Consider the following 27969-nt stretch of genomic DNA (forward strand, 5'->3'; position numbering starts at 1 on the left):
TGTTGCTTGGATCTATGTGCTGAACAAGATTTTTGATGCTACAAGTTCCTGACTCGTCTTCATCCTGAGTTTGAGCACCATCGTGCCTAGCTGCTTACACATCATTCTCGTGTCACACTTGTGCAAGCCCTTACAGAGTTGCATTCGGAGGAGACTCGTTTGCTTGGTTCTAGATTGTTGACACTTCCCTGAGTGTTGGCGGCTCATCCACCTGCTATGATTGCATCTTCATCTACACTGTTGCCTGCTCCTCGTGTGACTTCTTCGCCTTCTACAACTTCCTCAGGTGGTGGTGGTGGTTGCCCTCGCTGCACCTACTGCAACAAGGAGAGTTATGTTGAGGCGAACTGCTACCGGAAGAAGAAACATCTTCGACGTCCCTCTGGTGCTTCTACCCCAACTACCTCTTCGACTAACAATAAGTAAGAGATTGTGACGCTGCTTCGCCACCTATTTGCTACTTCTGCCTCTTCAACGACATGTTCTGCTGGTTCTGCTACTTCTTCTTTTGGCATTGAGAGACTACCTTCTACACAGTTAGGTATCTTGCCTTGGATTCTTAACTCAAGAACATTTTCATATGACTTCTGATTCTTCCTATCTATCTTCGCTTCATCCTCTTGTTTCTCTTCTTGTCATTACCGCTGATGGTACTTCTCTTTCTGTTCTAGTCAGGGCACCCTTTGCACTTCTTCCTTGTGTTCATTCTATTGCTCATGTTTCCCAACTCACCATGTAGATCATCTCCGATGGTCAGCTTACTGATCATGATTGTCGCATTATTCTAGATTTTGACTCTTCCTGTGTTCAGGATCGTCGCATGGGTGCTCTGGTTGGTATTGGCCTCGGCACCATGATGCCTATCGTTTTATGGGAGCTTGATTGGCTTCGTCTTTCTTCCATTACCACCGCTGGTCTTTTTTGCTTCCTCGACTACTGGCTCTTTCCAGCAGTGTCATCATCGTCTTGGTTGTGTCTGTGGGTCACGTCTATCTTCATTAGTTCGTCGGGGTCTTTTAGTGTCTATCTCAAGAGATGTGTCTTTAGATTATCAGGGTTTTAAGTTTGGTAAACATATCCAACTTCCTTATCCTCATAATGAGTTAGTGTCTCAACATCCTTTTAATATTGTTCACTATGATGTTTGAGATCCGACTCCATTCGTTTCGAAAGAGGGTCATAGCTATTATATTATCTTTATAGATGATTTCTCTCATCACATTGGATTTATTTCATGTCTTCTAGTAGTGAGATGTTATCTATATATAAATACTTTACCACTATGATTTACACTCAGTTTGACACTCTCATTCGTGTTTTCCAAATTGTTTCTGCTGGTGAATTTCTTTCTAAGCACATTCTTTCCTTTCTAAGCCATCACGCTTGCCCACGATCTTGCTCGTTGAAAGAGAGTATCTGAAAAAAAAAAAACTTAAATATGTAATATTAAATATGATTCAACTGGTTAGATGAGCATCTTTCATATGACATGGTTTTGAAGATATCTGTCCTGCAACCCAGGTTAGGGGCTCGTCCCAAGGTTTTCGCATGAGCCCCATCCTGTTTGGAAGGTAAGATCATAATTTTGAACGTATCTGTCCGCTGGCTGATACTGGCAGGGTAGGGCACCGCTTACCTATTACAGAGAATATTATTTAAAAAAATCCTCAGCCCAGGCCCTCCGCCGCAAGGAGATCCACGCCGGCCGCGCCGCGCGTGGGCGCTCCACCTCCACGGTCCCGCCCAGCGCCCGTGAGAAGACTGTGGCGTGTCGCACACCCCATCCCCTCCTCCGATATCTCCACAAACTCGTTGCGGCGCCCCCTCCTCCTGACCTATGGCAGTGGGGAGCTGGTCGTTCTTGCTCGCCGCAGCTTGTATCTCCAGCGCTGCTGTGGCCGCCGCCGCCGCCGTCTCGTCGTCGGCTGAGCAGGTACATGGGGATGGGTGCTCTGACCCGTGTGAATTTTTACGGTGCGTTGTTGATTCGGATTTGCCGAGGCTGGGGTTGTGGCGCGCGTTGATATGTAGGTTGAGGAACTAGCGGAAGGGTTTTGGAAAGCATTCGTTTCTAGCTGTATAGTTAGGTTTAATGATGTGGTTTAAGTAAGCGATGCGGATTGATTGCTCTGAACCATGCAAGTGCTGAAAATTTGCTTAGTGGAAGCATCATGGGATCTCCTCGCTGTTTTGCCTGTCGATTCGCCGTTGATATTGTAGTTTAGTTACGCACATTTCCCATTGCTCAGTCGACTGAAATGTTCGATGAGATTTGGAACGCAGCCGGCGAGCTCGGGATGTGCTTCCCGGGTTTAGAGGGATGGCGTCCCTTCTGGATCGGACCGGCCTGGTCCGTCAACTGAAATCCCCTCCCATTTCAGTCGACTGACCAATAGCACGTCCCGTTACTAAACTCAGCAGGGAATTTGCAGACATCCAAAGTTAGATTTAGATTTACTGGCTATGTGAGTTTGGTGGTATGAGGTAATTAACTGTATCTTGTTTGGAAATTGAGATGTACCCTACTTCCAGTTGTTAGGTTCGGTGATGTGGTTTTAGTCATATATGTAGAATACTGCATAGTTGTTTGCAAACTGAGATGTAAGCTCTACTTTGGATTAACTCCATCTCTGTTCAGAGTTGTTTCTTGCTTCTTTCGGTAAGTTTTAATTATAGTACTACTGCACAGGCAGGTAGCAGCCAGGAATCCATCAATTGTATGCCCTGCTCTAGGAGGTACATCGGCAATGCATATCTTGATACCTTGACAGGCCAGCTTGCTCAGCGTCGTGACTTAACTGAAATGAGTAGTTCTGGTGGCTTGTGCAAAGGACTTGCTGATGATGTCGAAGTGCCTACGCTTTCAGAATTGCGCCGGCAACTAGTTGGTGAAGGTTCTCACCGCCATTTAGTCTATTCTATGAAATTTGATGACGGTCAAGATGCTATGGTTAATTTCCTTGATGGTTATGATGCCAATCTGGTGATAATTGAAAAGCTCCCGGATGGGGTCTTTGCTGATCCGTTTGAGCTACAGCATTTTGTTGAGCGGAAAGGTGAAATCTAACTCTGAGATAGACGGTCCAACTATCTTTTCCCTTCTTCCTTTTCTTTTAGCATTCAGTTAAGTTTCTTTTTTCCTATGTTGCAGTTTTTCTTGATGTTGCTGTTTTTGGAGACACCAACCTTGAACTACCCTCAGCTCTGTCCAACTTGTCAGCTGCTGAGATTCATGTTGATCTCAGGCCAAGCACATCAACAAACCGTAACCTTGAAATAGACCTGCCTCTTCATGCTAGATACCCGGTAAGGTTCTATAAACTATCCGTGGCAACAAACCTTCTATTTGAATTATTTGGTTCCTGCTGTTTGCAAAAGGACATTACTGGCACTTGACTTGCAATAAACTATATCCTGGGAATTTTTAGCTTCAACTGCATAGTCAACCAAGATACAGGGAAATGAGAAATATAAACCAGAATGTATACAACTAACTATGCGGTGAAAATAACTATTCATTGTACATTTGTGTTTTTTGGGATCTACCTCTCTAAATTGAGTTGAAGTTAATTTTTTTGGCCAGACTGCATATCCTTATCTTGTATAAAAGACAAAAGTTCATATATTTTGGGGAATTTTGGAAACATTTAAAGGTCAGATACACAAGGCATACTCTGCAGTATTCTATCAGGCAACTCAGATCCTGAAAGGAAAGTTCTAGTGGCGCATTTGATTTTTTTTTTTCTAGGGAACAATATGAGTTGGAATACTTGCATTTGAGATGCTCAAAGTGCATAGAAGAGATTGGCGGATGATCCAAATAATGACAAAAGAAAAAGAAATGTAGAAAGCAACATTTTCTGGCAATGGCCACGCTGCCCACCCTGCCATTTTTGGTCTTGCCTTCTTTACCCATCATTTGTTTCGGAAGGTGGGTGTATGCAATACCTGGACTTGTTTTCAGATTCTGATCTAGTCCTATTTTAGGACTATCATGGTCAACTTCTTATATGCATATTTGGTACAAACAATTATCAATTGTCAAAACAATATGCTTTATGTGGGCTTTTACTTGGTTGCTACTTTATGTCAGAATATTTCTGAAGAAACTCTTAGCTGACTGCTGACTGTGATGTTTGATTGTAGCCTCTTGATGCCAGTGGCTATGCAATGGTTGAGTTTGGTAGCCCAGATCTGTTCCTACGCTACAGAAGAAAGAAAACCCACTCCGATTCCTGTTTGTGGGTGCTTAAGAATCTCGACGCCGCTCCCTTGGAGAAAGCTGCGTGGCGCATACCCTGTGGAGATGAATCACACATAGGATTTGTATCCAGTATCACGTTTCTTTCAGCTCTTGTTTGTTCCATGTCCATTGTCTTAGCTGCTCTTATCTTTTGATGCAAATAGTGAAATGCAAGACAGGATCGATTAACCTATCTATTTCAGAAAGGTTCTAAAATTATTTGCTCCACGCATCGGCACATTATTACAAATGACAATTCATTTTCTGAGAACCCGATTAAAGGGAATTATTTGCAAATTCCGAAAGAAGTTGCTAACTTGCAATCACATAGAGACCAGGGTTTCTCTTTGCAACATGAAAAGGATTACCAAATGAAAATATTTCCCGCCAAGTCAGGTGCAGTTCATGCTCATTAGGCAATCTAAAAAAACTGGACATATGGAGGAAGATAGCCTACCATAGCATCGCATTTAAAGGTAGAGAAAAAACACCGAAGGCCGACCACTCATTTTTGAAAGTGACTTTACGGTCATTCAGGATCGGATCACGCTAAAAGCGACACACAACGAGACATTTATTTTTAAGAACCAGGGTTCGAACTCTAGTTAGTAGCACCAACTAGTGGTTATCATCCGTGCTACTAGCATGTTCTCCTCGTGAAGCAATCAGGATCGGAACCTGCAATATTTATCATCTTGGAAGAAGCCAAGTGGATGAAGCATCAAGTGCAAGATTATGTAAATAATTCCACTTGCCGTTTTGGTCTCGGCACGCTTCACTGGCTGGCAGAATACTCATGCAGTCGTCCCCTGTTTATAGAAGTCCACGGTGTCTTTGTTCTATTTTAGTTGAGGCAGCATGTCGGGTGAGCACTTCTGTTCTGTCTGACAGTCTGCATCTGCTGGACAAAACAAAACCTGGTTTGCCTGTGCTGAATACATGATTGAAGAGCACCAGGCTCATTGGTGGAGATAGTATTATGGCATTCTACTGCATCATTTGCTTCTTCTAAATTTTAAAAAACGATCTATTAGATTTGTTTATTTCGTTTTGGTGATATTCATTATAACAAAACGTTCTCAATACCTCACGATCATCGATCCATAAAATAAGAATTGGAGCTGTGAAACAAACGGCTGGTCTCGATTAAGTCTCGGATCACAGTAATCTCCACGTCAGGTTGATCCATTTGCTCGCCTAATGAACGCCGCCGTTGTTGTTCCTCCACATGGCTGATGGAGACCCGGCCCGCCGTGGCTATCCGTGTTGTGTGGTCCGGATCGAATCGGCTCCCTTTTCCTCCCGGCTCGCCTGGGTGGCACGCTCCGACAGCGAAAGCCACCAAGACGGAGCGATGCTGATGCGTGAGGGGTGGTCGGCGGTGTACGCCACCTGTCAGCAAATGTTATTTGAGATGGAAGCACCTGTGCACGCATCATTTATAGAAGTTACTCATCCAACATTATTAAAAAACCTAACATACCAGAACTGTCTGTTATAAAAAAAGAGAAAAAACCCAACAGACAAAGAACAATCATTTTAAAAAAGAGAAAAAACTTAGGATCCGGGTGCAGATCCGGATCCAAAAGCCTTCACTTATTTTTTCGCTATTCACCTAGATATGAGAGGAGTGTAAATTGGGATGAGGATTGATGACCAAACGCCTATTCTTGCGCTACGTGCACCGATAAATATTCAAATCTCAACTTAGTCTTTGATTCGCTGAGCAATAGCATTAACACATTGCTCCTTCTGCTCAAACACTCATATTCCTCTCCTTCTAGATCTCCCAACTGATCAACATGACCAGCAATTTGAGATATTTCCTTGAGTTAGTAACACGATTAGCTATAGATATCCACCACTCATGCACCGAGGAGCTTGTGGGCAATTTACAGGATGAATGGATGTGTGGCCCAGCTGTAGCGCCAGATTACGCCACACCCTCTCGGTGAAGGCGCACTCCGAAAGGAGATGAAGACAGTCCCCATGCAACTTTGAAACTAAAGTGAAGTTACACCGTTAGGCCGACTCCAACGGAGACGGCAAATATTGCTGTATCCCTGTGCCGACGAAAAGATTCGTCCTTTGCCAATCGGGAGCAGCGGCATCAGTCTCCAACAGCTCCGGTTTCCAAGTGAACAGGAATACAGGCGGGGGTGGGCAGCGGCAAATATGCCGATAGAAAAGGGAGCCTCTATCACTGTTCCCTGAGTATACACGTGAGTCTAAGAAGAGGAGAGTAATGGAAGGTAGGAAATATGGTAACCGTTAGAGATAAAAAAAAATAAAGTATGCTGTAATAATGTTAGAGAATACTATAATAGTATTATAAACAATAAATTATGTTAGAGAATACTGTAATAATATTATAAAGAATAAATTTTTAAAGTTACTGCTAGAGATGATCTTAATTTTAAAATTTGCCTCCGCTTAATCTCGTAAAATTCCCTTTACGGAAAAACGCAAAGGGTAGACTCGTCAAATGGAGGAGATAAACTACAGGGCAGTTGGACAACCGGACGTCCCCGTTCCCCTCGGCCGCAGCGGCGGCTTGCCCTCGCCGTGGGGCAGGCGAGGCGACGACCCACACCACCCCACCCCACCCAATGAGGAGCCCGAAACGGTCACGCCGCCCGAGCCCGAGAGAGAGAGAGAGAGAGAGAGAGAGAGAGACGACACGCGCGGCACGAGCGCGAACCGCATACGCCTCGCCTCGCACGCACACCGACGAGCGACGAGCGAGCCCGACACATCCCCGTCGCGATTGGCATTGCCCTCCCCTCCCCTCCTCCTCCTCCGATCCCGCCGCGCCCTAACCTCACCCGGTCTCCTCCACCCGCGCTGCCGCCGCCGAGATCGGGCTCCCGCTCGCAACCGCCCTCGAGGTACGCCCCTCCGGAGTCGGGGCTAATCCCGCCCGCAATTCCGCTCCGCGCGGAACCCTGACTGATCCGGTGCTCGATTCTCGCAGGATAGAACCCGCCGGGCCGTGAGATGGGGCGGTGAGTAGCGTGTGGCGGCGGCGGCGGCGGCGGGTGTAGGGTGGCGGCGAGGGCAATATCATGGTGCAGTGTCTGGACGGGGTGAGGCAGCTGCTCGCGGTCTTTCTCAAGTGCTGCGACGTTGAGCTCCAGCAGCCGCGGGGGCTCGAGGACCCCCAGGTCCTCGCGCGGGAGACCGTCTGTAAGCCCGCCGCACCTATCCGTTCGCTTGCTTTCGTTGTTGCATCTCACGAGGAATTGACCCCCGTGCCTGGTTGGGGTTGGGTTTGTTTGTGCTTCTCCCGCAGTCAGCGTCAGCGAGGTCGAGGCGCTCTACGAGCTGTTCAAGAAGATAAGCAGCGCTGTGATCGATGACGGGCTGATTAACAAGGTAAGTGATGAGAGTTTGATTCACTGCTTAGTTCGTATGTAATCTTAATCTGTATAATCTGTGCATTCAGATGCTACTGTGAGCATATGTGTGTGACTATTGACGCCGAGACGTTGTTCTTGTTTGTCACCATTGAGCAGGAGGAGTTTCAGTTGGCGCTATTCAAGACTAGCAAGAAGGAGAGCTTGTTCGCAGATCGCGTAAGCCTTCATTAAGTGCACATTGTTGATTGTTATCTGCTATTGCGTGTTATTGTTACATATTTGGTATGTTACGTGCTTCGCCCTTTAGAAATTTTCTGAATCTGTGAGAATCAGGGATGCCCAGTAATTAATGCTGCATGGGCGATTGAACGCATTAGAATCCTTATAGGTGGTTATTCAGTTGGCTCCTGGAAATTTCATGGAATAGTTTTGCTTATTCAGGATCCTATTGACGCATGCTCTGGATATCTATTCTACTCCATAATGCAGCAGCTTTGAGTAAGGATTATCAGTTACTTATGCTTTTCCGCCAATCATCTCGCTAAATGATCTCAGCCATTGGGGTTAGTCATGGAAGGATGATACATACCCTTTATGTACATTCGGTTTAGGGTTCGCCTCCCATGGGTCGTAGGCCATTCAGAGCCTGCCTAATCCTGGGCCCACCTCTTTGTTGCTTGCTACCTTTTTTTGAGCCAAAGTGACAATGCTCTGTGCTTCAGGTTTTTTACCTAATCTTCATTTCTTTATTTAAGTCATCATGAATGCTTGTTTCAAATCAAGAGATTCTCTATATTGGAGTTCTCTTAATTCCAAAAAATGAAGCAGTAATTTTGAGATGATCCTTTTCTTGCATATTGTGCTTATTCGATATCATAGTACCTACCAATGCTGTGATATGCGACACATTTACGAGTCTCCTTAATTCAGCACATTCATGTGTGTCACAAATGCATAGCAGCTGTATATCTAAATGGACGTTGGACACACATATTGCTTAACCGAATAACTTGTGTTATGACTTGCCTATGTTGCTATCTGTTGGAATGTCTTATATCTTATGCAATGCAATACCTAATGGTTGCATTGCGCCATGCACTGCATGTACGGTGTACCTTTACGTGGCTTCTTTATTTCAGCACGCTCATTTGTCGTGAATACAGTGTTGTTGTATGTCTAAACAGAAGCTGAATTTGTACATATCAGTAGGAATATCTTGCCTTTCATGATTCCTGTGTACATATCAAAATGCTAATTTGTGCATATCACTTGATACTTGTATTTTGTTCAAATCAATCTATCAATTGAAGCTACAGACATTTATAACCATGTTCTGTGTAGGAAAAAAAATAGATGCATGATAGTTGTTGATCCATATTCTTTGCTTTGGTTAATAATATCATATTTTATGATGTCCTTGATATTTTCCCTGCCCTTGTAGGTATTTGATTTGTTTGACACAAAGCACAATGGAATTTTAGGATTTGAAGAATTTGCCCGTGCTCTCTCAGTATTTCATCCTAATGCTCCCCTTGATGAGAAAATTGACTGTGAGTTCTGGTATCTTGTAACTAGACAATTTGGTTCTCGTCTATAAAAGTTATATTGAAGCTCTAAATTATACGATTCACCACAACAACTTAAAACTTATTTGAAATACCTTTCCAAGTTTTGGATATACAAGGGTTCATCTATTCCTAGTCTAATCAACAGTTTCTTAGTAATTTATTGAGTTTATGGTAAAGTAGAGCACAGAGCTTCTGCTTTTCCACTTCTATTTTTTTAGAGCTAAAATTCTGAAAAAAAAAAAACTCATATCATTATTGCAGTTTCATTCCGGCTATATGATCTCAAGCAACAAGGCTTCATTGAGAGACAAGAGGTATGTAACTATGGATACTATTGGTGTTGAAGTGTTTTGCAAGTTATATTGCTGTTGAAGTATTTTGCAAGTTAGGACTTATGAGTTAACTTTTATGTACAGAGGTGGACTTAAAAATGGTAACATCACTAAAATTTACATCATGGGGTAACAGCAGTAGGTTGATAATGCTAGTTGGGTTAATAGCAAGATATAGGTGAATTCTCAGTTGTCTTTGTGGCATATTGCATTGTTTTTTTTTCTAAGGAAGTGACCGAATGAAAAAAAAATACCTGTTATACATTCAGATTTTAAGAACTGCTGTCTTTTGGTTGAGTTCTTTTCCCTTTTTAAAAATAATCTTCTCTCGAAGAAATGTCATCTTTTCTTTGAATTATTTCCTTTTTCGGTCTTTGCCTCGGTAATTTATTGTGTTTGGCTATCAGGTTAAGCAGATGGTTGTTGCGACACTTGCTGAATCAGGAATGAATCTTTCTGATGAAATTGTAGAGAGCATAATTGACAAGGTTTGCTAAAGTTATGCATTTATCGTATATCCAATTTGGCTATAGCATCTAGTATGTAGCAGTTCTCAATTTCTCATGTCTCGGAATGCTATGCACCTAATTCTATTCAACTACATGATACTGTTTCATATAATCATATTTTACATTTTCAATAGAGTATTTGCAAGCATTGTAATAATATGAGGGCCTTGTTGGGTGCTGGCAATTAGATATTAAAATGTGATGGCACAATGTCAAAATTTTCCGATGATGTCTTTCTTCTTTGTTTGAGTCCGCGAGATGATGCAGAAGTAGGCAAATTAATTTGGACATACTATTTCTACCCTATTTTAGTTATCAAGCTGGTTGAATATTAGATCCTTTGGGAAAATGTATTAGTGCTTATTACTTATTTTGTATATTTACTTGCTATATCAATTTGATAATGAATAATCTTTTTTTTTATTCCTTTCTCCCTGCTGTTGTGATAGCTTCAATGGGTTTGGCATAAGACATAATCAGACTGCCATTTTGTTGCTTGCTGACTTTAACTTCCCCTGCTAAATTTTCTTTTCTTTTCTTGTCATAAGACATTTGAGGAGGCAGACACAAAGCATGATGGAAGAATTGACAAAGAAGAGTGGCGCAATCTAGTTCTTAGGCATCCCTCTTTGCTGAAGAACATGACTCTCCAGTACCTGAAGTAAGAAGCCTTCTTGGCTGTGCTTATTGCTTATCAAACTGTCATGTTTTCATACTTTTGTTCTTCCATATTTATCTTAAAAGTCCGGGCACAAAACTTAATTTTCCAATCTTGACATTTGCAACTTCGAAATTGAGATGATTGAATGGTTTACTGCTGCTCTTGAATGACGTGATAAGATGTATTTTTTAATTAAAAGGAGTGATAGGATTTATGGCACTCAATTTGGTGCTAAACTGTCAATATCTTGCAAAGGAAAGTAATGTAATATTGTAATGTAGTGAGTCACGTACTTGAAATGCGATAAATCAAAATTGTGCTATTCAAATTGCATAAAGGACATCATGCTAGCTCGCAACTGTTTTGGTTCTCTGTAGCTCATTTAAAAATCTATGCAGCCTTATTGTGGATGTATTTCCAGATTGCTTCTGTTTCAGTTAGAAAATATGCTGAATGAGTTAGTGATTCAATGGCAGGGAAGCCACTTCGTGTAATAACTTGTCCGAGAAGCATCAGGCTATTAGTCTTCAATGCAAAAACGTTGAATTGATTATGTGTACATTATTTTCGGATTTCTCATTTGGGCCACCACAGTCAATATATGATACGCCGTCAGTTTGTCACATATTGCCCTTGTCTTTTCTTATTGAGATATCTCACCAGTGTGTATTGCCATATTCGAACAGGGACATCACCACTACATTTCCAAGCTTTGTCTTTCACTCTCAAGTTGATGATAACTGAAGCTCTTGGAGTTCTTTCAAATCAAACATCAAAAGATATGCCCGTGGCGTTTTGATAAGGTTTTCGATATTTGATCATTGGATTGACAAATCATAGTGCGCTGAAGGATGTTGCATGTCAGATTCGAGAACTTGAATCTTTTGTCAGTAACCTTGTTTCTTTCATTGCAATATGGCTGGATGCACTTGGACAAGATCTATCTGTCCAAAGTTTTCCTTTTGGTTCTTTTGGCTGGCCCGCAACCGGATCCAGATCCCTGAAGCTTGTCTTTTGTCTTTTGTACAGAATAGAAACAGTATTTTAAGGATTTAAATTGTGGTATTATTTTGTTTTTCAGTTGTAGTTTGCAATGCAGTCACTGGGGCATTTTTTTTAGGGGTTAAGGTGTCTACTTGGTCTGCTTTCCGAAATAGACTCTCCCATGCTTTTGCCATGTTGAGTCTTGATAGATTCTACCGATGAACTTGAGCAACCTACCATTTTTCTCTCAACAAACATCACTATATTGTTGCGGTGAATAATATGTTCCAAATATACAAAATGGAGCAAGATGGAGGAGTTCAAATCTGAAACATGTGAAGTTTGCAGGAATGCCCAGGCATCATGTATAATTTTCTCCAAAAACTATATGCATCGTCAACCACTTGATTACTTAGACTTGAGAACCATGGATAGTTACGACACCTCGGAAAATACAATAAATGTCTCTTATTACCTATCTCCTAACACAATAAGTATCATTGCAAATTGAAAGTGGCCCATATGCAATTCAAGTAAGACACACATGGCGTATTTACGTCTAGCTGCTGGGGGCAACTGCCCAGCGTAAACAGAAAGATCATACCTGCTAGAAAACAAACGTCGGTTTTGTCGCATATATGTGGCGCAACCTTCACTTTTCATATTTGGATCATGCGTTACGTGCATCTTCGAGGCGTTAATATCGAGTGAATTTCTTAGCATGAACAGAAATATTACACGTGTTGGACACACAATATTGGTTTGTCGTACATATATGGCACAATGTTTGCTTGTTATATTTACATTGTCATATTTACAATCTACCACTCTACATCTTCAAGGTGTTAACATGAACAGAAATATCACAGGTGTTGAAAAAATATATATCAATTTTCACATATACGCGCCACAACCTCCGTCAGTCATATTTGTAGCATACATTACCTTTAAAATCTATATAGCTCTATACATCTTGGAGGCGTTACTGAGCTAATTGCTAAGCATGAACAAAAATATCACACGTGTTGAAAGAAAAAAAATGCCAGTTTTGTCGTATATATGTGGCACAACCTCCACTTTATCATATTGTGAATCTATAACTCTGTACATCTTCGAGGTATTACTGAGCGAATTACTTAACATAAACGAAAATATCACTTGTGTTGAAAAGAAAAATGTTGGTTTTGTAGCATATACATGGCACAACCACTACCTGTCATATTCACGTCGTACGTTACATTCATAATTTATAGCTCTGTACACCTTTGAGGAAGCGTTACTGAGTGAATCTATCAATAATAATACTTGACGACTACCTTGAATACTCGACAATTTACCTCTGGTAACCGTTATGTCTCGTAACACCACGAATCACACACAACAGGAAAAAGGAAACTGTCGGTACCCATCCTAAACAGCTCCAGCTTACACATGATTGAAGCCTCTAAATTGTCTGGACCATGCGAGACAAATACATGAGCCTCAGTTTCCTTCATATAGCCATCCCCACCCAATTTGTTGTGCAACAACTATCCATCTTATACTAAATAGCTACTAAAATATATATCCATTGTTATAAACAACTCTCAAAATACGAGTAGATAACTACCATGATCATAAATAACTATCAAGATATAACATTAAGACAGCTCCAATGACTATAGATACCAGCTAGCTTTTATTATTGTAGCATACAGAGATGAGAGAAGTGAGTCAGGTAGGGATAAAACGGATGTGAAGAGAGAATCTTACTGACGTGGAAGAAAATCTTATAGAGGTAGCTTTTGAATGAGAGAAAATAAAATATATCTTTAAATATTATTAGATATGAAAAATTAAAAATATTTTTTTAAAAAAATATATAAAAAATAAAAATAACAGCTATCCCTTATTATTAAAAATGGCCTTATAAGGATATCTGCAACAGTGAAAGTATCCAGTGCTACAGTAGACTGTAGCAATGGAAATTCATCTCTGACTTAGTGCTATACTGTAGCAGTACTGTTTATAGAGACTGACGGTAGGTTTGGAGGGAGGAGAAGAGTAGTAGAAGGTATGAAATAGGTAGTTGTTAAAGATGAAAAAAAATAAGAGATACTTTAATAATAATAAGAAATATTGTAATAATATTTTTAAAAATAAAAATTTAAGATTGGAGATGACCTAACTGTCTCTCAAAAGCTCTCAAAAGCCAGAACGGAGGAGGCGAGCTAAGCCTAGCCTAGAGAGAAGGGAGCTAAACCTAAACCCGATCCCCCAACAGTGCCAGCCAAATCCTCCCTTCCATTCCACCACACCTCGCTGACCCCGACTCGACTAGGGCGCACGCGCACGCCGCCGCCGATCACCACGAGGAGGGAGGAGGGGGCTCCCGATCTCCACGCAGGCCGCGGGGGACGCACGCACCACGCGAGGGGCGGCTTCCCCGATCGGAGGTCAGATCCGAGCTGAACCGGGAGATTTTTTTTCCCGGCGAGGTGAGCATTGCGGCGCGGTTCCTCCCCGATCTAGTTGAGCGGCGGCGATGGCGTTTCTCCCGGTCTGGGGCGCTGGGGGTTCCGCGCAAGGACGGTTCTTGCGCGCCTGTCCGCGCCTCGCGCGTGCTTAGATTGGATAGGGTTGGGCTTCCGGCTATTCATCCGTTGCGTGATGGTCTCGAGAGATAGCTGTAGTTTCTTTTCGTGAGTTGTTTTTTTATGCTGCGGAGGCTCACAGTTCCTGCGGCACTAGGATTATTGTGTCGTTAGTTCAGCTGAGAATTAGAGCTTTTACAGGTTAAGAATGGTTTCCTGGGATCTGGACAGAATTCTTGATGCCATGTCATGGAGAACTCGCTGTTCTGGATGGTATTCTGGTTTGATGATTCCCCGGAATATATATGCGATTGCAGCGTTGCCATTTCCTTTTGTTCTCTGCAATGCCTGCTTGCCTTGCGTGGTTTTGCAGCCGTGTAGCACGAGGTGCACCGTGGCATAAGTTTTACTGATAGACGACTAGGTAACAGTTGGTTGTACTTTCTATAGAACTTGCTCTCTTGGGAACCCACAGGTTTAGGCTCTCTTTTGGGTTTGCTTTTCTTTTTGCATTTCTGGTGTCTACTGAAGCTGAGACTCGATTTGATTTGAGTTTTTCCTTACTGCAGGAAGGAAAAGGGCGAGGTGACACTGCAGCTGCACTTCTTCAGGGGATAGAATAATGGCTGGCACTTTGATTGAGGACAATGCTGGGGATAGTAGATCCTCATCGACTGAGGAGTTGCCAAGTGATCAACAGAGCCATTCCGGGGAATCTTTAGCAGAGTGGAGGTCCAGTGAACAAGTAGAGAATGGAACACCATCCACTTCACCAGCTTACTCGGACACCGACGACGATGATTGCGGTATGTTGCATAGCTCTTGTTGCATTTATTTGTATTTCCTGTTGCTTCTATGTAAATGCTTTTAGCATGATCTTTTCTAACATGCCTTCCTCTAATGGTACCATCTTGCCTGGACCAACTAGATCTCTTCATTCTTATTAAATTGTTCCACAAAGAATCTTAACTAAATTTGTTGCAGCACTCTTTACCCCATGCAGGTCAGATTCAACGCAGTCTAATTAATTGCTTATGCAATAGGATGAATGATAGATATTTATATAATTATATTGCCTTCTGGGAGCTTAGTCTGTCATTACAGTTGTTTGAATTGATTATATTAGTCTTAGGGAAATTAGTTACTTGCTGAACCTGGACCTTAGAACTAAGTTTGCAATATGTATGTTACATGTAAGTTGAGTGCTCCAATGCTCTTCCCAAAAAAAAGGTTGGCACCACACCAAAGACAATGGTTCGAATCCCAGGCACCCCTTTCCTTGAGATAGAGGGAGTGATGGCATAAATCGAACAAGTTTGTGAACCAATGGCAGCAACCTAATAATAATTCAAAAGGCAGTGGCAAATGTCAAAACTGCAATTGAGGCAATGGCATAAACCTAAATTTTCCTATTTTTTTCATTTAATGTAGTGGCCACCTATTTCATCTGTCATACCGGAGCTAGTTGTAACATGTTCAAGAACATTTGGTACACTGTTCTAAAAGACGGCGCCTAGCGCTATTAGAGTAGCTCTAGTTATTGAAAGGCCTACAGCCTCACAGGTAGCCAAAGAACTCACCCAAGACATACGTACACTAGCAGTGGTATTTTTTGGTGCTGCAATGGCTTGCTGTCTTTTCTGTTTTCTTCTCTATTTATACACAGCTGACCACTACAATATGGTCTGGGTCTATCAGCTAATAACTACAACCATTACTGCTTTATTGGCTATTATTCTCCCTAATCTGCTAGCTGGAAATTCCTGATTCAAACAGCTAATAACTACAACCATTACTGCTTAATTGGCTATTATTCTCCTTAATCTGCTAGCTGAAAATCTGCACACATCAAGGCTTATTGCTAACAATCTCCCCCTAATCCTTGTGTGTGGACTTGGAATTGATGTTGACCATTCCAATCCTAGCACGAAGCTCATGGAATCTGACTCGCCCAAATGCCTTCGTTTGAATGTCAGTGAGCTGGTCTTTAGTGCCGACGAAATCAACACTAATCCTCCCATCTTCCCGGCACTCCTTGATGAAGTGGTAGCGCACATCGATGTGTTTGCTACGTTCATGGAAGACAGGGTTTTGTATCAGCGCTAAGGCTGACTTGTTGTCAATCTTTAGCTCGACGGTGTCGGCGTCCCTCCCTTTGAAGTCGCTGAGCAGCCGAGCCAACCATAGCGCCTGTGTGGCTGCGGTAGTGGCAGCAACATACTCCGCCTCACAGGACGAGAGTGCCACCACCTTTTGCTTGAGAGCGTGCAAACTCATTAAGCTGCTGCCGTAGAAGAACAAACCGCCGGATGTACTCCTCCTTGTGTCAACATCGCTGGCAAGGTCGCTGTCAGTGTACCCAACAAGCCGTGCCTCCGCTGTCCTCCCGTAGTGGAAACCGAGACTTAACGTCCCAGCCACATAGCGCAGGATCCTCTTCACTGCCGCCATGTGTTCCTCCGTAGGCCGCTCCATGAAGCGACTCACGTACCCACGCTGAAAGCGAGGTCCGGCCGCGTGTGGACAAGAAAACGGAGGCTTCCAATGATCCTCCAGCACTGAGTGACGTCCACCTCCGCCAACGTGTTGTCATGGCTCAGCTTGAGCCGCTCCTCCATGGGGGTGTGCGCAAGGTTGCAGTCCTGCATCTCTGCCATCTCTAGGATGCGCTTGGCGTAATGCGCCTGACACAGCGTGATCCCGCTGCTACTCTGCTGCACCTCGATGCCAAGGTAGAAGGAGAGCAACCCAAGGTCGCTCATCCTGAACTTCGCCTTCATCTCCTCCTTGAAGCGGTTGATCTCCGCCTCGGTTGATCCAATGATGATCAAGTCATCCACATAGACCCCGAGGATCAACAACGAGTCGCCATGGCCACGCTTGTACATCGCCGCCTCATGCGTGCTCTGCTTGAACCCGAGAGCTCGCAATGTCGTGTGCAGCTTCTCGTTCCAACAGCCTGTAGAGTGCCTTCCGCAGGCGCAACACCTTCTGTTATGCTCCAACGACAATGAAGCCTGGCGGCTGCGCGACGTACACCTCCCCCAAATTGCCGCTGAGGAAAGCCGACTTTACATCCATGTGATGCACCGGCCAGCCATCTTGCGCAGCGACAGCTAGCAGCAACCGAACGGACTCAAGACGAGCAACGGGTGCGAATACCTCATCGAAGTCAATGCCCGGTTGCTGCACATAGCCCTTGGCGACAAGGCGAGCCTTGTGCTTGATCACTGCTTTTGTCTCGTTCTTCTTGAGCTTGAAGACCCACTTCAACCCAATAGGTCGATGCCCATGAGGAAGCTCCACCAGCGACCATGTCCCGTTCTGCTCGATGGAGTCCATCTCGCGCATGGCCGCCTGTCATGCTGGATCGTGCTCTGCTTTAGCGAAGGAGCGCTGCTCTCCCTCCTCGTTGACCAGTAGCAGCTCCTCGCTATCGACAACGCGATTGGCAAGGCCTGGTGCCTCTCACCCTCCAAGCATGTCGTCGATGCGACGGTAACGGAGAGGGGAGGAGTCGTGGTACGCATCCAGCCTGTCGGAGTCGTTTGGCGGAGGAGAGACGAACTCTAGGAGCGAGGTCGCCGCGGGAGAAGCCCCTGTGGGCGTGGACGACATGCCAACGGGCGAGGCTGGCGTTGGATCCGTCCCTGCGGATGTGGGGGCTGCCTCTGCGGGGAAGATGGGCGTGGGCGACGAGATCGCCCTTGTGGGCGCCGGCGCAGCGGGATAAGCGCCTTCTGCGCTGCCTGCGGACGGAGCCAACGCGCTTGGGTGGATGTAACTCTCCACATGGAAGTCAGGTGTGGCTGTTCCACCGTCTTGCAGCATCGCCTCCAAGTCCCAGCCGGCGTCCTCGTCAAAAACGACGTCGCGGGAGATGTCGACGCGTCGGGACTGGGGCTCGAGCATGCGGTACGCCTTGGAGCCATCCTCATAGCTAATGAAGACCATCGGGGTGCTGCGGTCGTCGAGCTTCCGCAGGCCTGGTCGTGTATCCTTTACATAACCAAGACACCCGAATGTACGCAAGTAGCTTACCGTCGGCTTGCGTTCGTGCCACGCCTCAAATGGCGTCTCGCCGTCAAGAATCTTCGTCGGCGCTCGGTTGAGGAGGTAGACAGCCGTGGTCACAGCCTCCCCCCAAAATTCAGCGGGCATCTTCCGCTGTTTCAGGAGGGCGCGTGCGGTGGCGCATCTCCTCTCCACCACGTCGTTTTGCTGCAGCGTGTACGGCGCGGAGAAGTGCCGCTGCACGTTGTGGTCCTCGCAGTGGCGCGCGAATTTAACGGAGGTGAACTCGCCGCCATTGTCCGTGCGTAAAACACGGAGCTTGTGCCCGCTCTCCACCTCCGCAGCAGCTTGGAACTTCGTGATGGCCGCTGCAGCATCACTTTTTGCTTGAGAAGCGCCAGCCACATGTAGCAACTGGTGTCATCTACCAACACCAAAAAATAGCGGCACCCGCCTGACGTCGCCGGCGTGATGGGCCGTAGAGGTCGTCGTGGATGAGGTCTAGGACGTCCTCTGCGCGGTACTTTGCCTTGGCTGGGAACGGGGCTCGGCGATGCTTCGTCATCACGCAGGTGTTGTAGAGCTGCTCCAGGTTTTCTAGCCGTGGAAGACCACGCACCATGTCCTGGCGGCCAAGCTGGTGCAGCACGTCGAAGCTGATGTGGCCGTAGCGGGCGTGCTAGCGCCACGAGTTGTCGTTGTGCTACACCGCGAGACAGATGGGGCGCGCGACGTTGAGGTGTAGGATGTAGAGCCGGTTCCGCCTGCGATTCACCTTGGCGATGAGATGGCGCCGGCGATCCCAGATGCACAGCACGCCGCCCTCGATCAGCACCTTCGAGCCACACTCATCGAGTTGGCTGACGTTGATGATGCTGTTCTTCAAGCGCGGGATGAAGTAGACGTCGGAGAGCGCCTTGTGCTCGCCGTTCTTCTCGGCGAACAGCACCGTGCCGCAGCCGTGGATCTCGACGAGCGACTCATCGCCGAACTGTACGGTTCCCTGTACCGCGATCAAGCTTGTTGAAGACGTCGCTGCGGCCCGTCATGTGGCTGGTGGCGCCGGTGTCGAGGTAGCAGCCCTCCTGGAGTTCACCGGCGTCCGCCTCGCCGAGGAACGCCTGCGCTCGCGGTTCATCGAGGTGGACTGTTGTCGACGCCTGCGCTGTGTCGTCGTTCAGCGCGTAGACCTGCGCCATCAGTAGCGTAGGCTCGTAGTCGTCCTCCTGCACGAGGTGCGCCTGACCTCGCTTGGGCTGGCGGCAATCACGAGCCCAGTGACCGGTACGCTCGCAATTGCGGCAGGCGTCGCGGTCGTCGTTGCGGACAGTGTTCTTGCCATCAACCGCGCTCTTCTTGCGCGAGCCATGGGAGCGGCGATTCTTGTCGTTGCCTTTGGTAGACCGCGACCTCCCCTCGCTAGCTCGTCTTTCCTTCTGGCGCGCAAGCCACTGCTCCTCTGTGAGTAGCAGCTTGCCATCGAATGTCGATGGCAGCACCTGGTCCGGGTCAAGGCGGTCCTCCACCGCCTTGAGCCGTCCCGTGACCTCCTCGATCGTCAGCGTTGAGATGTCGAGGAGCGTCTCGATGGAGAGCGCGATCTGCGCGAACTTGGGTGGGACAACCCGCAGGTACTTGGCCACGACCTTGGTGTCGTCGACCGGATCACCGAGTACCTCCAACTGGTGGACGATCCTGGTGAGACGCATGGCGAATTCGTCGATTGACTCGCCGTCGTGGAAGGAGATCGCCTCGTAGTCCTTCCACACCTTCTGAGCAGTCGCCTTGCGAGAGCGCTCGGAGCCGACGCGCATCGTCTTGATCGTGTTCCAGGCCTCCTTCGCCGTCTTCTTCGCAAGGGAGGTGACCATCTCCGGCGGGACTGCGCGAAAGATGGCCTCCATTGCCAACCTGTCGTCAACCCTGTCCACGCCGCCCTTGTCCACGGCCTCCCAGTGACCGCGGGCTTCAAGCATCACCTCCATTATCACCGATCACTCGGTGTAGTTGTGCTTGGTGAGCAGCGGGTACGCGCCTCCGACATCTCTCACCACACGCTGTACCACAGGCGCAGGAGCTGCAGAAGGGCCATCTTCACCCGCCATGACACCCTTCTGATACCAATTGAAAGGCCTACAACCTCTCAGGTAGCCCAGGAACTCACCCAAGACACGTACACCAGCAGTGGTATTTTTTGGTTCTGCAATGGCTTGTTGTCTTTTCTGTTTTCTTCTCTATTTATACACTGCTGACCACTACAATACGGCCTAGGTCAATCAGCTAATAACTACAGCCATTACTGCTTTAATTGGCTATTATTCTCCATAATCTGCTAGCTGGAAATTCCTGGTTTAAACAGCTAATAACTACAGCCATTACTGCTTTAATTGGCTATTATTCTCCCTAATCTGCTAGCTGAAAATCTGCACACATTAAGGCTTATTGCTAATAGTTATATCATAAACTAAAGCTTTGCTTTGCTATTGCGTGTGAAAATCACTGGGTTGGACATGTTATATAAAAAAAATTGCCATGTAATTGCAAAGGGGACATGATTGCTAACTACCTTAGCTATTTGAATACCCTACTGAATTACATGTTTCTGATTAGTTAATTGGTTTCCTCATAGTGACATGTGCATTTCAATCCTTTGTCATATTAAATATTTTAGCATCAGTTGTTGCTTGACCTTGATTCCATTTTCTTGTATAGGCCCAAGGCCTTCTGAACTTTATGGAAAGTTTACATGGAGAATAGATAATTTCTCCCAAATCAACAAGAGAGAGCTAAGGAGTAATTCCTTTGATGTTGGCGGATTTAAGTGGTATGGTCTTCATATGGGCATTAATTGGATTCACCACTTACTTTTGATAGTTTCTTCCAGTACAAACTTGTCTGTACTGTGCTGTATCTGGGTTTCTTACTTGCCTGCTAGATGTGATTAGGCTGTTAGTTTGCAGTGATTTTGCCAGGATAGCTGTAAGTAGAAACTGTGGTAACACAAACAGTTGTTAAATGAATATATTGCGGCAGCATAGAGTAGATCTGCTATTCGCATGTTTAATTTGAGCTGCAAATTTTGAAGGGTGACTATCCATTCAATAGTGATTGAACAGCTTAGGTTGACAATAAATTATAAGCTTGAGCACGAATGACCTTGTGAATGGCAGATTGTTGAAAATGGCTTCATCAGGTATCAGTATCACAGTGACCTTGCATCCTTAAATAGTTGAACTTATCAGTATCAGGTCAAATAAGTGGTGATGGTTTTTCTGCATGACCATGGCCATCTGTATTTTTGGGCAACAAACAGTACTAGCTTGTATTGCGATGGAGAAGAAAGGCTACTGTATTATGAATAATGAAACTCATGAGTACTAGTACATATTCCTTAGTTTTGAACTTTTGATATCCAGTTCTCTTGACTTGTTCCCTATGCAAAAACTTTTGTCTTCACTGAAAGCTAATTATTTCTCTGGAGTCGTGTGCATACTGTATCCAGTGTCCTTTTCATTTCCTGTTTACAAATTGCTTTTTTATTTCTTCTTACATACTGAAGAAGAGAAGTGACAATCTTTTACCTTCTCAATTATATTGATGCACACATAGAATTGAGACCTGAGCACTTCTGTATATTGTTGCCATTTTTTGTCTGTTATTTCATTTGCGATTTGATATATTTTATCGAACTTGATAATATCTTACCGAGATTTTGTATCTTCAAGCTGCTTACTTATACCAGTGAGTAGCTTATTTGCTTTAGATTTATCGGCTCATACTTTTTCTTCTGCATCATGTTGTGAGATATTGGTTGATTTTCAGGTACATCTTGATTTATCCACAAGGATGTGATGTTTGCAATCACCTGTCACTCTTTCTTTGTGTTGCCAACCATGATAAACTACTCCCAGGTAGATGCAATGTTCTATGCGTTGTATATGACGCACTTTACTTCGTGATTCCTCTATCATGATCTTCAAATATGGTTTGCTTTTACTTCAGGATGGAGTCACTTTGCACAATTTACTATAGCTGTAATTAATAGAGACCCTAAGAAATCCAAGTATTCTGGTGAGTTTGATGAACTACTATCTGGTTTGGCTAGTGCCTAGAGCTTCTGCATTTGGAGTTTAAAGAAAGTAGTATTTCAGATACACTGCATCGATTTTGGAAGAAAGAGCATGATTGGGGTTGGAAAAAGTTTATGGAGCTGTCAAAGTTGCATGATGGCTTTGTTGTTGAGGATGTTCTTACCATCAAAGCTCAAGTTCAAGTTATCAGGTATCTGTTTTCTGTGGGTCTTGCTTCTTCAATTTTTCATCTGTTGTTCCATGGTAGCATCAAATATTTTCGAGTTGGGATTATCTTTTTTACTTTACATAACCATGTCTGCTTCTGCATTCTAATATTTGAGGGAGAAGGCAGACCGTCCATTTCGTTGCCTTGACGGCCAGTACCGAAGGGAACTAATTAGGGTGTATCTATCAAATGTGGAACAAATTTGCCGACGTTTCATTGATGAAAGAAGATGCAAGCTTAGCAGGTTAATTGAGGATAAGCTGAGGTGGTCCAGGTTAGATAAACGTCTGTATGGCACAATAGTTTTTATGTGCTGCTTTTAATCTAGATCAACATTTTTGTTTTTGGCAACTTGCAGTTTCAGTGCATTTTGGCTAGGAATGGATCCAAGTGTGCGGCGACACATGGCAAGGGAAAAGACTGACATTATATTGAAAGTTCTAGTGAAACACTTTTTTATAGAGAAAGAAGTTACATCAACCTTGGTGATTGACTCAGTATATAGTGGACTGAAAGCTCTTGAATACCAGAGCAAGAACAAAAAGGGGACATCCAAACTAACAGAGACAGATGCCCGAAGCACTCCAATGGTGCTTATTGATCAGGATATGTTTGTTTTGGCCGATGATGTGATACTTTTGCTTGAAAGAGCTGCATTGGATACACTGCCACATCAACCATTGCCTACAAAGGATGATAAAAGTTCACAGAACCGCACAAAGGTATGCAAGTTTCTCTTTGACCAGTTAGCACAGTTAGTTTATTAGGGTAACATCCATCCTAAAAAAATTCTATTTTAGGGCAGTTCACTAGATATTACTGATCGCTTTTTTTTTCCATGTTTAACGTTAACATTGGAAGCATCTTGCTTTATGAGATGCATTTTTTATTGTGCATAGACATGCAGTTTTTGAGATTTTATCCATATTAAATGCCAGATTACTTTCACTAAAAGAACTAAGCATTCCTACACAATGCTTTTTTGAAATAGGATCGTAAATTAGGAGTCCTATGACTTAGGTCTTAGAGAGGTTGCGCTGGTGTCTGGGGCAAGAGGAAGAATGCGTTACCCTCTACTATTTATGTCTTCATGAATTTTATTCTACTGCTATGTACGAAGCCCTAACAGATACTCTTATTATAGGATGGCAGCTCAGGTGAGGAGTTCAACAAAGATTCTATTGAGCGTGATGATAGACGGCTTATAGAGCTTGGTTCGAAGACACTGGAGCTTTTTGCCCTGGCTCATATATTCAGGCAAGAACAGTTTTACCCGCCAATATATTATTGTAATTTTTCTCCACAAATGCACAGCAAGAGTCAGCAACATAATTTTTTGATTCCCAACCCTTATTGCATATTTTAATATGTTTGTGCACAGCTGCATAGGTGCTATTTCTCATTTGCGGAAAGTCAATACACTGCACTTCTCAAGTTTAGATAAACATGTTTCAAAATCCTTTTGCTTGGAAAACATAAATCTTCTGATGAAACCTGCAAATTCAAATCCGGCTTCGCTTATGGCCTTGCATGGGCATCTTACTTTAAAGTCTTGAAACAGCCGGATAGAAGTGGCATACCAAGAGGCGGTGGCTTTGAAGCGTCAAGAGGAGCTCATTCGTGAAGAGGAAGCTGCTGGGCTAGCGGAAATTGAACTTAAGGCAAAGCGTAGTGCTGCTGAAAAGGAAAAGCGTGCCAAGAAAAAACAGGTTAATTTCCCTTTTCTAGTGCAAGCATGTCATCCCCATCCTATTAATTATACTCTTAAATCTTAACCTGCTTTCTTCTCTGGGGTGTTTCATTTATTTTGTATGTGAAATTGGAGATATGTATTGTCCTCGGTCCTCACTCACTGCTGTGTTTTGTTCTTTGTTATTTTGTACTGTACATTTTAAGTGGGCATTATTCTGTTGTATTCTCTTTGTACCTGTTAGGACTTAATGTTGTGTATTTCTGTTGTCCAGGCCAAACAGAAGAAAAACAGTCGGAAAAGTAATAAAGGGAAAAATGGCAAGTCTGACATGATTAGTAAGGAAATACTTATGGACAGCAGTCCGTCAGATGATATAATCCTGGATGATTTCTCAAGACAAGCGGAAGAAATGTCCTCAAATGCCGACAACCCTGAAGAAGTTTCTGATACATCTGACAACAGAGATGATAATTCAGACACACTTCATGTTGATATTGAAGACCGTGAATCGAGCCCTGTTAATTGGGAGACAGATGCTTCAGAAACGCAAACCACTGTGCCTGAAAGTGGTGAGGTGCAAAATGACCAAGCAGGGAAGAGGACCTCTTTTGTGGATGACAGCTCATCAACTTGTTCCTCGGACTCAGTTCCTTCAGTTATCTTGAATGGATCATATACAGGAGGTGCTTGGACAAATGTCAGATCCTCATCCAATAGGTATATTTTCATGAGTATTTTCCCCTAATTTACTGTCAGTTGGTATTTATCATGCTATTTTGTGATTCAGGGGAAACAACCGGAGGAATAAGGATACTGATGCATGGGCAGGATTTGCACAAGGCGGATCCAGTTCCGTACATAATGACGTAATGGGATCCAGCAGCATTGCTTCTGGCAACTCAAAGGACATTAGACATGAATCTGAGGTACATGTCTCTCTTGGATGTCTAAGATAGTACAGGCAGGCAGGCCCGTTGTCCTTTTACTTTGTGATGTGCATGTCTTAATTGAGCTATTCATTTTAAGACGACAACATCGTGTTATAACAGTGTTCTCTTCCAGTGTTCTTCATTGTATCAAACTTTTTTTTTTGTGTGTTCCACTTGGTTGAATAAACATCAAAATTAATCCATTTCAGGATGATAAAGTTGTGTTGCAGAAGAAGCAACATGCACAACGGCATGTTGATGTCATGAGTCCCTCCAAGTTAAGAATGGCAGAGTCTTCCTTTTCTTCTGTGAGCCCTGTTAAGAAGCAACCTAGTTTGTCCCAGCAACCAAAAATTTCTTTAGAAAGCACCAATAGTATGAATCATCGTGCAAGCGAAGCTTCAGGTGCTGTGACTGCCACTTCAACACCAGGTGTCACTTCAACCCCAACAGCTCAGTTAGTTTCAAATAAAGGACCTCTGTCCAGTCCCTCGACCCAGAACGAGAAGTCAGTTCCAGTTGCAAGTAGACCCCTGCAGGTGCCTGCACCCTCCAAATCTGAAGCTCAGAAACAGATTTCCCTGGTTGGCAGTGCAACTACAACCCAGGTCATTACAGTATCAAGGCCTTTGAGTGCCCCACAAGTCCCTGCAGCAAAACAAAGTGCACCTGTTACTTCAACAGCCCAGAATGTACCACCTCTTTCTCGTTCGATGAGTGCATTTGGACGGTTGGGAAATGAACCCTCTGCTAATGCCCCTAGCTACATTCCCCAGTCAAGGACATATCGCAATGCCATGATGGAGAAAAGTTCTGTTGGTGGAAGCAGTTTCACAAATCAACCAGGTTCTTCGGAGCAAGGAGTTGCACATTCACAATCAATGTTTACATCACAACCTTCCATTCTGTCATCAGAGAACTTGCCTAGGAAAGAGGAAACATCTTTGAGACCTGGGTTTACATTTGGAACCGTTAAGCCCGAGTCACTGAACCAGTATCAGTGCAGAGAAGAGAGCTCACAGCAAGCAAGCAGCAGTAACAGTAGTGATTGCACGCCATCGAGTTTGAACATCGGAAGTGGGATAGAGAAGCTCAATTTGCATGGAAGATCACGAAGCAAGCAACTGTTGTCAGAAATTTCTACAAGATTTACCCCATACCAACCACAAGGCCTGGTGGGTGATGAGTTCCCACACCTAGACATCATCAACGACTTGCTGGATGAGGAGCAGAGCGACAGGAGAAGGGTTCTATGTCACCAGCATGGATTTGCTCGACAATACTCTATGCCCAATGATGCCAGCACACCAGATTATGGTTTGTTTGGTGATCCATACCTGTTTGATCAGGCTGAGCAATACTTCGATGAGGAACCTCCGAGGTTTTATAGCCCATTGGGTAGTGCGCCTCGGGGGCTAAGGGACCGGAGTTATTCGCACTTCGATCTCCCTTCATACTCCAACAGCGGCCAGTTTGATGATTTGATGATGAGCCAGTGGCCATACAGCCGCACCAACCTCTCCATGCCTAATTTTGGGTCAGACGCAAGTGGTTACTCCTATCAGTCGCGAGATTACCCGAGTTCCGCGAATGGAGCAAGCAGATACCCATCCTATCGCCCTGCCAATGGGCATTGAGAGATTTATCGATTGCATTGTAATAATGTGTGGTAGTCCATGCTGTTTGCATCTGAGCTGAGTGTAATTGTAATAGCTCCCTGTAGCAATGATATAAAGAATGGCTCCTCAGTTTTCTTATTCAATAGTTATATCTTTTTTTTCCCCTATAGTTAAGTTTTGCCCAATGGTTCGAATCTGTGATCAGTTCTATGCAGTCTGGCTACTTTGTTCCATCGTATCGTGAAATGATGAGCATGCTAGCAATAATAGAGCGGCGTTTAGTTTGCTTCAGCTGATGTTGGAATGACAAGGAGTGCTTAGTATTTGTTTCTTTGACGAGGTGTTATTCAGAGAAGAAATGATCGAACGGGTCACAAATTTTGTTTTAGTGGCGCGCACGAGGTCAAAATTAGACTATGGCCGAGCCGAGTTGATGTGGCGTCCATGTCAGCTTCAGCGTGGACGGTTCTTTGCAAAATAATCCCTGCCTCCTATAGACCTGCTTGGCTTTGGTTGGTTCGGCGAGTGCGACGGAGGAAGCCGACGCTGAAGGAGATTGTGCGAGGAGCCGTCGGCGCATCATCCACTCTGATTGGTTCGGTCCACAGCTATGAAGTAGAGGCTCTATCTTTTTTTTCTTCTCATTCTCATCTTCCTCTTCCGTGGATCTGTTGCTGGGCGAGTGCGACGGAGGTACAGGTGAAAGCAAACTGGATTTTTCCTGCCCGTCTGATCACCCGATCCGATTTATTGCTAATCGGTTCTCAGATATCCGATATCCGAAATAAATCTCGGATATCGGATATTCGAGAATAAAATCGGATATATTCGAAGATTATTTGAGAGCTATTCGAATCTATCTTGCTGAGATTGTAACTTTTTAATATGGAGTCGGATGAATATGATCTTTATATAAAAATTATAGCTCTCGATGAGATCTAAAATTTCTAGTTGATACTTTTTTCATTTGAAGTTATTAATATGTTTAAATAATTAATAAAAATTTCATTAAGTATATTGAGTACTTATAACTTCTCCAATTTTACTTTAACACAACTCATTTCATGAAAAATATTGTTGATTTGCTTATTGTACCTTTAATGTAGTTAAGTTTTGAATGCGTAGGATGGTCGAATAATAATAACATATGTAATATATATGGTTGTTGCTTTTATTTAATATCCGA

General features: G+C 44.2%; 3 protein-coding genes across 8 annotated transcripts; all 3 read left to right on the top strand.

The window, feature by feature from the left end:
* Positions 1–1614: 1614 nt before the first annotated feature.
* On the top strand, positions 1615–4436 carry LOC133906757 (uncharacterized). Of its 3 annotated transcripts, XR_009907838.1 has the most exons (5): positions 1615–1933; positions 2690–3056; positions 3152–3306; positions 3749–3931; positions 4147–4350. XR_009907838.1 is itself a non-coding variant. In XM_062348754.1 (4 exons), the coding sequence occupies exons 1-4, from the start codon at positions 1838–1840 to the stop codon at positions 4396–4398; spliced, it is 870 nt and encodes a 289-aa protein (XP_062204738.1). In that variant the 5' UTR covers positions 1616–1837; the 3' UTR covers positions 4399–4436. The 3 variants fall into 3 exon arrangements, 2 of the variants coding, with proteins under 2 accessions (XP_062204738.1, XP_062204739.1); XM_062348754.1 differs by lacking the exon at positions 3749–3931 and having other exon boundaries at positions 1616–1933; positions 4147–4436; XM_062348755.1 differs by lacking the exon at positions 3749–3931 and having other exon boundaries at positions 1616–1933; positions 2694–3056; positions 4147–4436.
* A 2350-nt stretch (positions 4437–6786) lies between these two features.
* LOC133906209 (calcineurin B-like protein 2) lies at positions 6787–11752 on the top strand. 2 transcript variants are annotated; one of them, XM_062348030.1, is made up of 9 exons: positions 6787–7131; positions 7223–7429; positions 7536–7618; positions 7759–7818; positions 9044–9152; positions 9432–9484; positions 9910–9990; positions 10560–10672; positions 11359–11752. In XM_062348030.1, the coding sequence occupies exons 2-9, from the start codon at positions 7309–7311 to the stop codon at positions 11414–11416; spliced, it is 678 nt and encodes a 225-aa protein (XP_062204014.1). In that variant the 5' UTR covers positions 6787–7131; positions 7223–7308; the 3' UTR covers positions 11417–11752. The 2 variants fall into 2 exon arrangements, with proteins under 2 accessions (XP_062204014.1, XP_062204013.1); XM_062348029.1 differs by having other exon boundaries at positions 6788–7131; positions 7218–7429.
* Positions 11753–13839: 2087 nt separating this feature from the next.
* LOC133906766 (TNF receptor-associated factor homolog 1a-like) lies at positions 13840–26947 on the top strand. Of its 3 annotated transcripts, none has more exons than XM_062348766.1 (13): positions 13840–14133; positions 14799–15035; positions 20956–21067; positions 22066–22154; positions 22246–22314; positions 22395–22524; positions 22658–22816; positions 22901–23264; positions 23687–23799; positions 24104–24251; positions 24507–24952; positions 25023–25161; positions 25374–26947. In XM_062348766.1, exons 2-13 carry the CDS (start codon positions 14852–14854, stop codon positions 26799–26801), a joined length of 3381 nt encoding a protein of 1126 aa, XP_062204750.1. In that variant the 5' UTR covers positions 13840–14133; positions 14799–14851; the 3' UTR covers positions 26802–26947. The 3 variants fall into 3 exon arrangements, with proteins under 3 accessions (XP_062204750.1, XP_062204751.1, XP_062204752.1); XM_062348767.1 differs by having other exon boundaries at positions 13840–14091; XM_062348768.1 differs by lacking the exon at positions 13840–14133 and adding an exon at positions 14192–14653.
* Positions 26948–27969: the final 1022 nt, after the last annotated feature.

This window comes from Phragmites australis, chromosome 23 (genome assembly GCF_958298935.1).
Source record: "Phragmites australis chromosome 23, lpPhrAust1.1, whole genome shotgun sequence".
In the NCBI taxonomy this organism is placed as follows: domain Eukaryota; kingdom Viridiplantae; phylum Streptophyta; class Magnoliopsida; order Poales; family Poaceae; genus Phragmites; species Phragmites australis.